The sequence below is a fragment of the Pygoscelis adeliae genome, unplaced genomic scaffold (assembly GCF_000699105.1).
Source record: "Pygoscelis adeliae isolate BGI_AS28 unplaced genomic scaffold, ASM69910v1 Scaffold59, whole genome shotgun sequence".
Classification (NCBI taxonomy): Eukaryota; Metazoa; Chordata; class Aves; order Sphenisciformes; family Spheniscidae; genus Pygoscelis; species Pygoscelis adeliae.
In genome coordinates, this window is record NW_008825565.1 from 1,223,984 (window position 1) to 1,240,842 (window position 16,859).

The window sequence follows — 16,859 nt, forward strand, 5'->3', positions numbered from 1 at the left end:
TTGCTTTCAAGTGTAATACAACCACTATAAGTATCTGTCTTTATTCCTGAAAAATTATTACAAGTGCTAACTTAAGCAGAATGGAAAAAATACTGACCTGGTTACATGTGTCTGCTAAAGAATGTATGGCTTCTGAAAACATACTTGCAGAACCCGTGTAAACCCAAGCAAGTAGCTTAAAGATAAAATTCAACCCATTTCTGAAAACAAAGAGAAGAAATAAGCTAGAGAACAACAGAATATTTGCTCTTTAATATTTTCAGCAAAACCGCAAGTGCTGTATAATCATGCATCACCTGCCAGCAAGTGGTGAAACCAAGTATCCGTTTAATCATTAGAGACCTGTACAGGCAGATAAGACATACACATTTTCTGCATGGTTACTATTAAAAAGCCCTTTCAGCTAAACTTGATATGTAAAGATATACGATTTGTTTTTCAAAAATCGTTAACTTCTAAGCAGTCGTGAATAAGTTACACTTCCTGAAAACTACCATCACATTCACTACTCAGAACAACTAATTGCCTACCAGTGGGAGAACACAAGCCTTAACGATTTCCTTTTCTCCTTCTTCAATCCTTTGCCTCCTTTACATCCCCTCCTGATACTAGAGTGGAAGGTTCCCCACTTCGGTCTCAGCTTGGGCAAGTCTCAGTAGGATACAAAGGTAAGACAACACACAGGAAGACAAGGCTGTCATTATATTACACTGTAAAAATTACCTATGGAACTTTTACATTAAGATGTCCAGCGTGACTTGTCAAGTCTTTTTTAGGTTACGAGCTCACTGGAGTAAGCATTGTGTTATGTTGTACAGAGAAAGGTAACTATTAGCACTAAAATCCGAGTCTACATTCTCACTTCAAACGTTCATTATCAGAATCAGTAGGTTAATTGTTACAATCATATTGCAAAGAAAATCAGACTAGAGGATTATAACATTCTCCTCTATCTTTCTTAATATATCTGAGTTTAGCTTATTGGCAATTTTTAAACGTATTCAAAAATGCAACTACAAAGTGTTGTTAATACTTATTTATAACACTTAATTTCATTTGAACAACCACATGCCAAGAAATTATATTTAAGTTAGAGGAAGCACAAGTCCAGCCCCTTGCCATACACCAAACTATACAGTTGCTTAAATAACATTAATTTCCAAGGTCATCCTTAAAAAATTTCTGTGAAACTACATCCACTTCTTCAAGCAAGAGGTAGCACTGTTTTCTATACCTCCCTCCATCCAAGGACCTGAACGTGCTTTACAGTTTTTAATTTAGTCTCATTACCTCATGAGATGGTGAAGCATCACCATAATTTATAGGTGGGAAGTAAAAAAATCCATAAGTTAGTGGATAACCCAAGAAGAAAGGAAGGCTGTTGTAACACTAAACCATAATTTAAACTCCCTGTGTTAATTACAAGTTCTTCCAACTCACAGCATAGAAAGAAAATGAAATAAATTACAGTGGGATTCATGAGCACAGTCTCTTGACTTTTGTATTGTTCTTCTCAATGTAGTATTAATGGAGTTGACAGCTTATCTGAAGGTACAATTCAGTTGTGGGGCCCCCACCTGTTCAGATGACACAATAAGCACTCAGCTGATATTTTATTTCACCCCTACAAATTCCAAATTTGTGGGGGGATTTGACAGCCTACAAATCTAAAAAGAAACGACACTGAGATTTTCAAATGTCAGGCCCAGCAAAATCAATCTGTTAATGATGTCCAGTAAGTTGGAGACATAGGATAGAAAGATGAATGTTACACGGGAAATAATTACAAAAAACCTAATAAGTCTACAGAGCCATCAAGGCTATTTGGTGTTTCCTGTCTGACTAGATGTTCACATCAATATAAGACAATAGATAAAAGTCAGTTTTGGGAGGGGAAAAAAAAGTCAGGTTTTTACTGCAAGTAAAATATGTATTGCTTTAAAAAACAAATTCACCACTGCATTTGAAAATAATAAGCCCTATGAAAGCCTAAATTCTGTTGAAGAAATACTACAAAGATTTTAAACAGCAGAGGAAAAATAATCTAAAACCAGCAGATTCTGAGAATCTGAATTCTACTCTGAATCAGTTTGAAACAAAGTTATCTTTTACGTCAGTGACCACCAATTCAGAAAGTATTTTCTCTATTGTACTGAAATTAGCTGAACTGACTGATTTAGCTACCTCGTTTCTATCTGCATGGATCTGAAAGACTAAGAAATCTTAACAGAACTTAAACCAAAGCTAAGGGTTAAGTCTGAAAAAGATTTATTGTAATGTTTTGGACATCATGCCAAGAAATAATGGAAAAAAAAACAACCCCAAAACCATGATTCATTAGGTACAATTCTCTTGCTTATTAAACCTACTACTATACAGCATTTTCTAATAAGCCTCTCCTCTGCACCTAGAAAATAAGCAATTTCATTCAACATAATTGTTTATAACTGTATTCCAAAGTCCACATAGGAGGCAGACATTCACCAACAAAAGGGGGGGAGTCACTAGAACAGGCGAAACAGATATACATCTTCCTTGCTGCCAGAAGTCTTGTCAATTTTAGTGTAAAGGCTAAATTTAATTGGTAACTTTAAAATGTGCCGATACATGAACAGAATCAGCCTTTCATTAGAAAAAAACCAAAAATACACAAATGCAAAAGTAGATCAAAATCAATTATTCAAATCAAGGTTCCTAACTTAACAATTTAAAGTAAAATTAAAACAAATTCAAATAAATCTATCCTCGCTGAACTGTAAACTTGAAAAAAAAGGGCATTAATACTTGCTTTGACATATTTATCATTCCAAATGTGTTTCAAAGATAACCACCTCAAAACCCCAAGATGTATATGGGCAACAGGAATTACAGGGAATTGAGAAATCCATATATAGGGAATTGTACCATCATGTGATTGCCCACTTTTTATACTCTACCTTACAGCATAAGATAATGATCCAGAAGGACCTGGTCTGATTTACACAACCATCCCTGTCTACCTACATAAAATATTTAGGCTTTTGAAGAAAGGACAGTAAAAAAAATGTCAAAATTAAGAAAATCAAATTGAAAATACTCAAATCTATTATGAATCTATGGAAAAAATCTTCTATTTAGGCTCTAGATTTGAGAACTAAACACATGTCATCACATCTATTTCCAAAGAAGCAGTAACGTTACTAACAACCTTGACCACTAGTATTTTTAAAAAAATATTATATACTGTGCAAACTTTGTATTGTTTAAAAGGTAAAGCATCAGCATGACAATGAAATCACGTCAACAATGCCAGACTCTGAAGAATGTTTTGCTAATAATAATAATAATCATTCCCTTTTGATAAGAATCGTTACCTTCCTGTATTTTTCTAACAGAGCTTCAAAGTTTTTCCTCGCACACAGAATTCTATTAAGCACGTAGAGTGTGCCAGTGCAGCTGGTCTATACCCTCCCACATGGATCCATACAGAACTCTGCTTTCGATTGAGCCACATTTCATCCTCACTGGGGAAGCCTGAAGTTTGTGAAAAGCCTACCAAACCATTCCAGCTGGAGAAGTTAAGACAGATTGGCCTTTCTTGACGCAAAACCAGAAGCCATTAAAAACATGCTGATGTCAAGGGCCACAAAGGGGCACTGATGGTGGCTTTGACTTAAATCTCTGAAAAGTCATCAGGTATTTGAGGGCCACGAGATCCTTTAACTTCTAAAAAAGCTCCACAAAAAGATGACTGAGCAACACAACAGGCTCTACAAACTTCTGCTAGCCTGGCTGCCAGGCATTCTTCTATAGAAGTACCTAATCATCCAAAAGGTATTTATGAAGAGAGTGCAATGTTTATAGCAATGCCCTATTTACAAAGCAGGAGGAAAGGTCTGTTTTCTCTAGATCATTGTAGGAAAGTGAAGGAGGTGGAAGTGACCATACAACATCGCCCCTCCCTTTTCTTCCCCCCCCCCCATTAGAAACATCCATACTAGCAGTTCTTATATGTTTTTAACTTAGAAAGCTCTGAAGAATTACTAGTAGAATACTCAATAAAGAGGGAGGTTCTTAGTCAAAACACCTTTGTGGTCCCCGTCCCCCCCCCAAGCAAAAAGCATATAGCTTTGTAGGAAAACTCAGAGTTATTTCCTGCTCAAAATGTTGTTTCCTGTGCCAAAAAAGCATTTTCCCTATGTTTCTATTTTGCTCCCTTATATCAATAGTGTCTTAGCAAATACCTTTTATAAAATCAAGTTTATTTTAAAAATTCACAGGTTTTATGGCAAGTAAATTTTAGCCATCGTTTCCTGAGAGAAACTTAACACACTTCTGTGTATTTCATGCCAGATAGTCTCTGTGTTCATTTGCTTAAAATCAGGATCATTAGTTTAGTTTTGTTTCATTCATTCAAACTTATAAGACATGCAAAAGGCAAAAACGTCCTAAAATATCCCCTTTTCAGTTAGAGAGGAAAAGAGTTGAATAACAGCAGAAAGAGAAAAGTGAATTCTTTTCTGTTGGTTATATGGAATATTGTTTAAAACATATGAAAAGCTTCCTCTCAAGAAGGAGCAAGAAAAAAGGATAACTTTAAACGCCTGCCTCTCCATGTCCTTCAAAATTTTAGTTTTTACTTTAATAAACTGTTTAGTCTGATCAGCTTCAAAAAATTTGCTCTTCTCTGATCAGAGATATATTCTATCCCTGATCTCTATATTTTGATGAATGTATTTACCTAAACTCTCTCCCATCATCAATGAATAAACAAATCTATTAACTTCAGTTACAGAGACACAGGTACCTTTAGCTTGAATACACAGACTGTTATCATTTCCAGGATAATAAAAATAAATTGATTTATACTTGCATAAACAAAACATTTATTTTCTTTAACTTACATGCAAATAGCTACCATTACCACCTTCCCTGGTCCCTTGAAAAACATAGCTGCTGCACTGGAGCGTGGCTACATAAAGAAATAAGAGATTATTAAAATAAAATAACCAAATCTTGACCTCATGAAGGACCTACCATACAAATTATTAAATAAAAACTTTGCATTGCCCTGTATTGCAAAAGTGAAGCTACATCCTTGAAGCCTACTAATTTACCACTGAATGCCCACCCAAACTGCAGTTGGGTCTTACACATTTCTACAAATGGATGGCTATAAAAAGGATAAACAACCAACAAAGCCTCCAGCAGGGGCCACTGCAACCATAAGGACAGGAGCCAGCTGTGCAGCAGAAAGATTAAGAAATCATTCTACCATAGCAGAGCACCTGGATCTAGGGAATGGGTCTGCTTAAGCAAAGAGGAAGGGCCAGTAAGGCACAGAGCAAAGTGTTAATATGTTTTAGTTTTTTTTCCTTACGAAACCTATAAACCTATTTCATTTCTTTAAATTAACAATATATTTACTATACATGTTTATAGGCTATAGATGAAATCACAAATACAGCTACAATTTTGTTAATAAGAAGGCAACTGACTTTAAAAAAAAAAAAAGCCTTACTGGTGGATTACACTGCCACAGTAGGAACCCATTTAAAACTGGCATCAGAACATTTACCACTTCATTACAACCAGAGATAGATCTGGTATATTACAGTGCAAATAAATCTTCCAATAATATTCAGTTAGTTAAGCTTATGCAACTGTTTCACAATTTTTTCCTTCAAAAGGTGTCATCATACATCTCATGGCATTTTTCTAGCCAAAAACTTTAAAACATCTCTTACCTTAGTATTTCCAAAGAACTCCTTGTACTCCCTCAAAAGCCTTTGGTTTCTAAATAGATCTGCAATACAAAATTGTTACCATGAATACGTACTAGTAACCAGTAGTTTCAGGAACGGAAATATATATTTTTTTTTTATGCAGCAGCCAACTTCTAGTAAGAGCTACCTGGTCTGTCTTTCTTTGTGAAAAACTCCTCTCCTGGTACTGTTAATTAGATACACATATTGTTATATACTTATGCAAAATGCCAAATACAATCTGTTATGATCCTATACATCGTTGCCATTTCTACCAACAAAGGATGATACACAGAGGGAAAAACTCAAAATACACTGCACCAAATCCAGGCATTCTACTGCCCCCCTCCCGTCCCTTAACCACAAGGGAGAGGGATAAGGGCATTTCAAAGCAAGTCTCAACATCAGTATTTTTCCATCCACTAAATGATGTTTAGTAACTTCAAAATAAACATTGGTATACTATAGTATCTAGAAGCTGTAGTGCTAGATTCTCCCTTACAAAGTTATACAAAATACACTGTGCACAATAATTTAAATAGATTAGAACAGCCAGTGGAGTACAAGGATAGTCTGTAAAAGAGAGTTACAACTTCAAGTATACAATGTTTCAGTATGTTATTATGACTGAGTAGTACTTTTTCAATCTCATTTTTTGGATTATGTCCAAGAATTATTCTGCCGGTCACTAAAAATTCTGAAACTATGACTGCAGGCTCAGTATAAACACTTACAGGTACCTTAACAAGTGCCTGCAGCCCTAGCCTTTTTACTAGGAGGGTGTTCCAGTGGCACAACTGTTTCAAAAGAAAAAAAGTGAAGAGACCTCTAATTTTAAGGTGCATAATTGGAATAAGTACCTTGAAGCAATATTGCCTCTCCTGTGACTTCAACTGACTAGATAGATCAAAATCCATTACAAACTACTGATTTGACGGTACCTGTTATTGATAATACCAGCAAGGATGACAACAATAATTTTAAGCAAAAACATGATTTGGGGGCATTTCCCCCCCTTCTGAAGCAAAAAGTAAGCTGAATTAATTTCAGAGGAAAAATAAGTGAGTAACGGTACGGTATCAAGACTTGGATTGGTTTTAAGTCTTTTCAAAATTCTCAATTAAAAAAAAAAATCCAAAACCACTGAAGTTGTTAATTATAACCTAAAAATTGAAAGCCCCCCGAAAAACAAAGCGTGACTACAGATCTCAGCTGAATTTATATTCTTGTTATATCACATAGATAAATTTTAAGATAGTAACAGATTGTATCTGCATAGATAGTAATGTGTTACTCTAACACTATGCTATAAAACCTTATCAGTAATTGCTAATTCCAAATTCTTATGTTCTCAATGAAGTAACACACCATCTAGTGGATTTCCAACAATCATACTTGGTTGTTTACATTTGAAGTTATTTGAAAACTCTGTACTCACTTTCTCTGTACTTGATCTCTGCCTCTTTACGTCGTTTTCTTTCTCTAGCAAGAGCCTCTGGACTACCCCAAACTTCAAGAGACCTGCACAGAGTAAAAGTAACTTAACAATGGTTCGATTTATGCAACTTTTTTTTCAGTTTGACTACGTTACAAACGCCTTTCCTAAACGCAGAACATCACATCATTCTTTCTGATAAGAAGCCACGCAGACTACTTTACAGAATAAAAAGCTGGGCAAGAGGGGGCTGAGGACAAGCACTTAATCCTTGGACACATGAAACATACCCGCCAATTTTATATACGCTATGTAATTATTACAATAATGAGGATATAAAACGTGTTCAGATAGAAAATGGAAAACATTATTGCCCTTTCACATTGTAAACCTGACTTTTTAAAGTTTTTTTCTCTTTCTCTCTCTCTCTCATATAATCCATTTCAAATGATCCAAACTTTTTCCTTTATAAAAATGTTCTTACTTTGCCTCTACATCCGATCTCAGGTACACAGTGAAAGTCTCAGTGTCATCATGGGGACTTCGTCGTTTAATTTTTCTCAGCTGGTCTAAATCACTAAGGGAAGTGGACAAACAGTTTAGTGCTAGAAAAGTTCGTATTAGTCTAATTTTACTTTTATCTGAGTGATCTTCCACAATTTTGGTATTATTAATTTGCAGTACAAAAAACTGAAGTTGTTTACTTGAGCCAAACAGAACAGATATGCAACATGAAGCAAGCGATCTCTAGAATGCTATTGAAAACCACTGTTTTCCACGCTCTAAAGTCCAAATCATGTCTTCGCACTATGAAATACTATACGTGGAAGACAAATAATAAAACATCCAACGAATGATCTGCACGTAACTGATAATGTGCACAAGTGCTAAACAAGAGGGTTCATGGCTTAACATCTCTAAATGGAAATCAGAAGTCATGTGACATGAAAAGTTAAGAAATTTAACCTCAAAACCTACACACCCAGCACAAGCTGCAAAAGGTTGGAGATAAAACTACTTGGGGGAACAGAAAAATTTCCTGTGCTGAGCTACACATTAGGGCATCTACATGGAGAAGCATCAGGGATTTTTTTTTTAATTTTTTTTTTTTTTAAATACAACAGAACATTTCATTTTTAGCCCAACCAATTATCTAGTCCTTCCCCCCACCCCCTTTGGTCAATCCAGCAAAACTTTAGCTAGTTATTTCTCTGCACAAGCAACCAGTTATGATAAAAATATGGCAGAGGACTAAGCATAATTTGCCACTGGATTTTCAGCAAAGACCAAGTTGGGTGACATACACTATATGTAAAAACCGGGGAGGAACAGCGACAGCATAAAGAGTTATAAACAAAGCTGCTAAGTCTTTGGATTTAATATGGGTCACACACATAACATGCATGAAATCTGACAGACACCTCAACTATAGCGATACTCAGTAAGACCTGCTGGCAGGCATGGCACATAGTAAAAGGCAGTAAATATGAATCAAGTAACAATAGTCAGGTTACAATGAACCAGACTATGTTTTATTCCAAATTAGACTTCATGTAACATGAAGTTTCCACTGATCTTTTAAAGATGTTCACATCAAACCATCATGACTGCAAAATGCTGAAACAAGAGTTATTTGCCATTCTCCCCTATAACTAGCCACTCTCTCCCCCCAGCTAGATTTATGGTCATATAAGTACAAATAAATTACTTTAAGAAGCAACTATGGAAACATGCAAACCAAATGCAAGTTCCTAATCCACTGTAACACTAAGTAAACAAGAACTAATTTCAGGCACTTATGATTATGTATACCGCAAAAGTGTTTAGAAAAAGTTGCTATGCAAAATCACCCTACAATCACTATTACTTTTGAAGCACATACGAACAAACAAAAATTCACAATTTAAGTTTCAACTCAAACCCATCATACCTGGATTTAAGACAAAACTCATTTATTGCTCTAACTCCAGTGATGAAGTTATTCTGTGTGTATTTTGGTCCATACTCTCTTTTTTTAAGGACTGCTTTCACTTAAAAACAGAAATAGACAAGGAAGTTAAGTCACTCACGGAGACAACAGCAGAAACTTCAAAAGATAATTCAATCTAGTGTCGTATCATGATACCTCTAAGTGGAGATCTGAAAAACAATGCTTGTCAGCGGACAGAAACTTACAGTGAAAGGAAAGGAATGTTCTTCATTGTGGAAATAAGTAAGAGTAGAATGATTTACCTCCAAAAATGCTACTTGCTAAGTTGTAGTTCAGGACTCTCAAACATCACACACACTTAACTGCCGCTGCCAGCTACTTCTCCAACTTTGATGTCAGAGATGGCGTTTGGCTACTAAGATAGCATTCAAATACGGCAATTTGGAAACCCTCGCTCTAGCAACTGACATGGCAACATAGAGCTCCATTTCTTTTTTTTTTCCCCCCAATACTTAAAAATCTTATCTGCAGAAGGTGGAATTGATTGACCTTTGCAGACCATACAGAGAACTGAGACAGACTGTATACGTCGTTTTTCTTAATTATTACTTTCAAAATTAGCACACTTAATATCGGGCATTTATAACAATTAAAAATACACATTCTTTATTTATAATGCTTTGTATGTCTAGAAGATGTACTCTAATCACATCAGATTTTCATGTACAAGGAAACTACCACCACACGTAGTCAGAAAAAGGATAAATGAAATTTTAAATTTATGCCATTATTTCCTGCTTGTCTATATGTACATAAGTTCATCTTATTTTCAAATGTAAGTCACTATACACTCATTTCCGTTTAAAAGTTATGCTTATTGGAAGAAGAGTTACAATTGCTGAAGGATATAACATTAAGGAACACAAATGAAAACAAATTCTGCAGGAGAGACGACTTATGAACACACATGAACTTCTTGCGTATCACAGGATTGATACAATTTCTGTAGTTAGTCCAGAACTTCGCCTTAAGTCACAGGATACTTACAGAAAGATACTGCATTTAAACATTTTGAGACAAATTTTCCCCAGAGTTCTGCATTGTCTTATTTCTGAGTTTTGAAAGCTTAAAGGCAAAATATATTGCTTGACACTCAACAACGCACTAACACTACAAGTATCAATATTTACCATAAAAATCCAATTTCTGTAATCCAGTTTGAACTTAAACATTTTGTTTAAGTACTTGAGTAATCACATTCATCCCACAATGCTCCTGAGCGAAGGTGACAAAAAAAGTTAGATTTTTCCTAAAAACAGTTCACCATTTACTAAGGTTAGAACAGGATGAACATTTTTAAACAAGAAGAATGCTTACCATCTTTTCTTATTTAAAACAGACATATATCCAAAGTGCATTAGCCTTAGTAAAAAATAACTTGTGGATTTATCAAACACTTACTAATCCATCTTTCAGAAACACAGGTAAATTTCACTAAAAGAAAATACTATAACCAATCGTACACTGCAGAATGTCTCAACAATCCTACCCCTAGTTCAAATAACTGTATCAAATTGGCAATAGAAGTGGAGGGGGGGGGGGGGGGGGGACAAATTGTTTGTTCCAAGGACGAAGACCAATAAAAGATGATGTAAATAAAACACTTTAAATAGCACAAATTTTTAAGATTAGTGATCCTTTAAAAATGTTATTGTCTTAGTAATACTTGGAGCAATAAGTTTCTAAGTCACAGCAGCATCTGAAGACTAGTATTCCACTTTCTAGACACTATCGAAGTCTTTAACATAAACATTCTTGCTTGCGTGTCTATAATCTACAGAGGCGAAAATCTTCTCACTGGAAGATATATGTATTTTTACAATTATTTCACAGTGTACTTAATTTATCCTATCTACCTTTTATGTTCCCCCTGCATGCATACACTAAGTGACAACAGACCCAGAGAAATTGACATAAAGGATGTAGACAAAAGCGTACAGAAAATATACACAGAGAGACACTGATCTCACCTTGTTACTAGCAAGTATTATGATTTGATGTTTCTTTAAATTTGGGGAAAGACAGGAAGGAATTTTGATACAGTTTATAGCCTGCTGAGTCACTTTCACTCCAGAAATTTTTTTTTCTTTTTTGACAGAGTTTAAAGAGAAATGGCAATTTCTATTTTGATAAAAGTTCACTCCTACCCTTCTATGTATGGAAAGATCAAAAGCACAGGAGTTTTTAATAGCATAATTCTCACAATAACGTAATAGAAACTATCGGAGTGAAGATGGTGTGAAATCAAGTCATGATAAATTAAAAATATGAAAGAAAGTTATGCTCTTATTTTATCCACTTATGTTTTTAAACAATGTAGCTAAAGACAAAAGCATGTATTTAACTACAGGCACAAATGGGAACATTACAGGACTCAGATTAGGCAGTTCATGTGGTCAAAATATATTTAGAAGCAACACTGATTAGATTAACTCAGCAATAAGAAGGAACAGAGGAAGACTTAGAACATGGAACAGGGGAAGATCAAGTATTCAGCTTAGCCACATTAAGTCTGAGATGGTGAATGGACATGCCTAAAAACATGCAAGGAGGACAGACTGTGGTAACAGATGAGAAAACAAATTAGTCTTTTCCTGACAAACTCATCATCTTAAATGAAACAATTAAAAACAGACACAGAATAGTGAGTAATTAGAAGGAATACTGCTATATTTGATTTTTCAGGAGTCATTTTCAAACAACTGGATACCAAACAAAGCTGACATACAAGTGTGTTTTAAAATGTTATTCACATAACTTGTTACACAATTGAAGAGGAAACATAGACTCCTTACACATATCTCTTTTGACTACCAGAGACAGCAGTAAAGTTTCAATACAGGAAATATTTCTTTACCTTTCACTTGGATTGGCTCTTTAAGGAAAGACTGCTTTTGACCTGCATTGGTCGTATCTTGTCCTGTAAAATAAAAATAAAGCTCACGGTAAATATGGAAGTACCTACTTTTCTTTTTAGTAAAGAGTTTGGTTGACATAACAAAATAAGAATATATCTTAATATCGCTTTCCACCCTGACAATTAAAAAACATTTTTGCTAGATTTCCAACATTCAAAACTCCCAAAATAAAAGACAGAAATAGTAAAAAATAAATAACAAAATAAGACATTTAATATAGCGCTGATCAAAAAACTCCTAGTGGCTTGCAGAAGCAACTTGCAACATACTTCAGAAAGTATCCTGAATTTTTAAAAAAATATTTTAACAGTGTACTTATAGTTTGGGGCAAGTTTTATACAAAATTTTGTATCAGCAAATACAATGAATTCTATATAGTTTATGGCTGCTGATCATCCGAGCCTCATGGAGCTTTCAAGCTGTAATTCAATTTTAAGGGACCAAAGCTTTTTCACCTACAAAAAGCTAGCTCCTTAAAATACAGAATATATAAACCAAAATCCACAACTCTTGTGACACAAGCTGGAGCTAGAATGAAAACAAAGTATTTTAGCTGGTTTTGAAATTTGAGGATATGACTCAAAAAGTCAATAAAATATAAAAAGGCACAAAAGTATCAAGATTTATATCTATGCACCGAGATCTACGTACACCAAGTATCCTTTTAAAGTTTACTACCTCAGCCTAGAGACTGGACAAAATCACAGTGCATCAGCGAAAAGGAAAAAAAAAAAACAAACCTGAATAGTTCAATTCACAATTACTGTTTTTCAGACAAGCAGAGATTGATCTGATAGAACTTTCAAGATGAATACATTAATATTTTCAATATCACATTAACAGGAAAAGCATTTCCCAAGTTTACTGATAAAGAAATGGAGGTCCGAAAGAGATCCACTATTTGTTAAATATTTAAGTTACTGGAAAATTATGGCAATCTTTACAAGCAGCGTATTACCTTTTCAGAATTCTATCAAAATATCATGGTTTTTTAAATAAACAGCAGTAATATGTCCATAATGCGTAAGAACGATCTATCTACTAGGCCCCAGAAAACACCCCCTATATGAAGCATGCATATAACAATATGCATTCCAAAATAAACTTCAAAGCAATTGCTCACCAATGCACAATATCTCTAGGCTGCGGTTTCATACACACTTGCACACGTCAGCCCCCACTCTCAACAAAAGGTAAGCCTCATAGTGCCCACATGGCGCAGTTCCACTCAAGGCTTACTATGACTCAAGGCCGCGCTGCCACAAAGGGCAGCATCTCTCCTCCAGCCATTTTAGAGACAGTGAGCAGGATCAGCTTACTGATCCATCCTACTTCTGCAAAACAAGAAAGCAATTTTTCACAAAACAGGCCTAAGTGTCATTAATGCCAGCACAAGAGACGGAGTAATCAGACAGGGGTGAGAGAAGGTGGGAACACCCCTTCTGATGATAGTCAATAATTATATAAACTTAAGGCAATCATGAAAGCAGCAGTGCTAGACTATTTTCACATGTCCCGATTTTTAACACCAGTAAGTGCACATTAAGAACTCAGAAAATACCAACAACTACAACTGGCTCTACAGTCTTTTCACTGTATTCAGGCAGACATTCTTCTGCAAGAATCTTGCCCTCTGGCAACCATCTTCAGCTCAAGACTGTCCAAGAAACATAAACAGTCTTAAGTATTATCCTCTTCTAAAATCCGATCGCAGACTTAAGAAATACTATCTAATTGTTACACTCAGAACAACATTTAAGATCCACCTTTCTACTTCCAAACATCAGAAAAGTAATACTCTTAGTTGGCTATAGTTACTAGCTTTTAAATACTGCTGCAAGCGTCAGGAATTTACAAGTTACTAAAGAAATAACAAGTACCTGCTAACCTGACAATGAAGAGAAGAAAATTTTCTTTAGTAGACCACTTAGTTTTAGACAAAAGCGAACATAGAAAGAAAGCTTTCATTTTAAAATGCATTTGTTACCTCTTAAGCACAGTAGTCTTCCAAACACATACCTGTACAGTCCTACACTTAATAAGCAGAAAAAATAGAGGATGCTACAATGGAGCAAGGACAAGACAGTTCTGAATTTCACAGGCACCTAACTAGCACAAGATTGACAATCAAACTGAACAGCAAGGAGGGTCAGGTTATGTCCATTATATCAAGTGTTTAATGTGAATGCTGCAGGTGTGACAACTGTCAGATTAGAAAGCTCTAGCAGCTGAAACAGCTCAACCTTCTTTACCAGTCATCTATAGCCTGACCTGGAGAAGTCACAAGTGCTCAGTATCGACATTCATTCAATCTTTATCACTAGTTCATTTCACACAACAAACCTGAAATACTACAAAAAGAATTCAAGTAAGCAAGCGAAGTGGTAAAAGACAAGTAATACATTCCATTTCTTATCCCTTAAGTTACCTAATCCTTTCTGACATCCACATTTTATCATCACCACTTTAAATTTGATTACTCTAAACTTAAATCCTTTAAATACTGGAATGACAGAGAAATAAATTTCAGCATTCCTCCCTTCTTATGCATTCGAAATTCATACATTGATGCCCACAAGCAACAAATACTAATAATTCTGCAACCAGAATATCACACAATTGGAAAAAAAAAAAAGTTAACAATTGATAACTACATAAAGTTTTTACGTTTATATAAACACTTTATTTTAGCTTAGTACTACCTGTTCCAACTTTATGCAGGGTTTCTTCAGGGGTTGATCTATTTGTATCTTCTGATCCAAGATCTTTTTTCTGACCATTGGAGGTATAAACTCTCACTTGACTCATCAACTGCACAGGCAGACGATTGCATGGTAGAATATAAGACAGACTCCCACTTTTCATCGAAGCTTGCCATCCTAACGGGGAGGAAAAAAAGATGTTTCAGGCAATCATTTTGGAAGGAAAAAGAGGGGAAAGTGGTCCAGCTATACCAGCATAACTTATGGAAAGTTAGCTTTTAAGTACTGATATGCGCTTATTTTACCCGTGTTTAGGAGTTACAAAATGGGAGTACACAGCATGCTTTCACTGCCTCCCTTCAAACATCCACTTTTCAGCATCATTGTAATGTTAGGGTTTTTCCCCATACGATATGGTATGCAGTTTTTCCAAAGACCTCTAGATGATCTTAAGAGGGTAAAAAAAAAAAAGATACAAAGCTATTGGCTAAGATTGGCTTACTGATACGTTAAGTCCTGTTTTCGTCATACTACCTCAAAATCTTTAAAATACAAGTATTGATAAAAGAACAAATACAAACCACTACAAAACTATTAGCCAGTGTTGCCATTTCATTTCACTGTGTACACGCTGTACAAACCACAGCTTACCAATTACGAAAAACTAAACTGTGTGCATTACACATTAAGAGCAACTTGCTACAGAAATTACGTAGAAAAGCACACAACACTGTATAAAACATTTTATACAGAAGAATCTTAAATTTTGCAACATTTACAACAGACGAATTACAAGACAAATATGTAAAAAGCCTACTGAGAAAACACCCTGGACAGGCAATCTTCAATTTCAAAAGACTAGCCAAAAGTAGAGTTGTATGCAGTACAGGCCAAACCTGTATTAGCAACCAGTTTCTTTTAGGCAGTACAAACACTTCTGTAGAGAGAGTATATAACTCCTCCAACCAGAAGTGCAACAGGCAGACTGGCCGCTTTAGAAAGCACTCATTAAAAGAATAAATAAATCAAAAAAAAAAAAAATTAAGCAGTGCTGGTAAATCAAGTCATACAAAATATGACTAACCATATATAACCATATAATCTCTCAACAAAATTATAATATTTTATAAAACTGTTTATTCCATAAAAGTCTCAACAGCTTTCCTTTTATTTTGGTCCTCCATGGTACAGAAGCATCTGCACGTGTGCATGCACCGATCTGAGCCTTACAGAAGAACAATTTCACCAAAAAAAGTCAGATAAGCTCTTATTGACTATTAGTTGTTGCTAATGTGACAAAAGCCCAGAAAAATCAACTCAACAGAGCTCAGTGAACTTACTCATTATGACTACAATAAATATACGGCACGAGATGAGCAGTGTTGTTTCCTAAGCTTTGGTGATACTAGAGCAGCTGAAAAAGGAAAACTTAATCAGCATGTTTAGAGAACATTTTTCGTACTAATCCGTACACACGCAAGAAGCCATTAAAGAAAAAGCTATTTGCAGCAATTCAACCGTAAGTGATTACATGAAGCGGGACAAAACTGGTCAGAATTTAAATTTCATGGGACCTGTGGCCTAAAGGAAAAGCCAGGGCTCTCTTCTCAGACCAATGCAAATCCTGTAAGACTACGCTGCATTTTATATATATAGTTACTGCAAAGTTCAACCCCAACACGGCCATGACGTATCAGTTTTACGTAAGACTGGGGCTGACAGGGCAGCAGGCCTTACAAAGGGCGTGCGAAAACACCCGCGTTAAGGTATTAGGCTCGTCAGGATACGCCTCGCCTACCGAGGCGGCTGTGGCTTGAACGCCTTCCTCTTCTTGAAGCCGATCCTCGGAAGGCAGCCTGCGCGCTCCGGCGGCTCCCGGCCCGGAGATGCCCCACAGCCGGGGACAGTGCCACCGCCTCAAGAGGAACCCCTTCCCGCCCCTGCTGGCGCCCGAGGCCGGCTGGCACCAGGCGCCTGCGAGCGCTGGCACTCGCTTTTCCCCGCGCCAGCACGCAGCTCGGTTACAGCTTCCCACCAGACTCGACCAAAAAAAACACAGAATCACAGAAT

At 35.9% G+C, this 16,859-nt stretch overlaps 1 protein-coding gene across 1 annotated transcript in view; it reads right to left on the bottom strand.

Annotated features, from left to right (window-relative positions):
• The window catches only part of SLC30A9 (solute carrier family 30 (zinc transporter), member 9), a 35,444-nt gene extending 19,276 nt beyond the window's left edge, over positions 1 to 16,168 (bottom strand). Inside the window, exons 1-9 of the mRNA XM_009332435.1 lie at positions 16,130 to 16,168; positions 14,790 to 14,966; positions 12,027 to 12,089; positions 9,110 to 9,209; positions 7,664 to 7,756; positions 7,183 to 7,265; positions 5,727 to 5,785; positions 4,884 to 4,951; positions 98 to 200 (exon numbers count right to left, since the gene is read on the bottom strand). Coding sequence (XP_009330710.1) covers positions 98 to 200; positions 4,884 to 4,951; positions 5,727 to 5,785; positions 7,183 to 7,265; positions 7,664 to 7,756; positions 9,110 to 9,209; positions 12,027 to 12,089; positions 14,790 to 14,966; positions 16,130 to 16,133 — 750 coding nt within the window. The 5' untranslated portion in view covers positions 16,134 to 16,168. The remainder of the gene's footprint in view (positions 1 to 97; positions 201 to 4,883; positions 4,952 to 5,726; positions 5,786 to 7,182; positions 7,266 to 7,663; positions 7,757 to 9,109; positions 9,210 to 12,026; positions 12,090 to 14,789; positions 14,967 to 16,129) is intronic.
• Between the last annotated feature and the right edge of the window lie 691 nt (positions 16,169 to 16,859).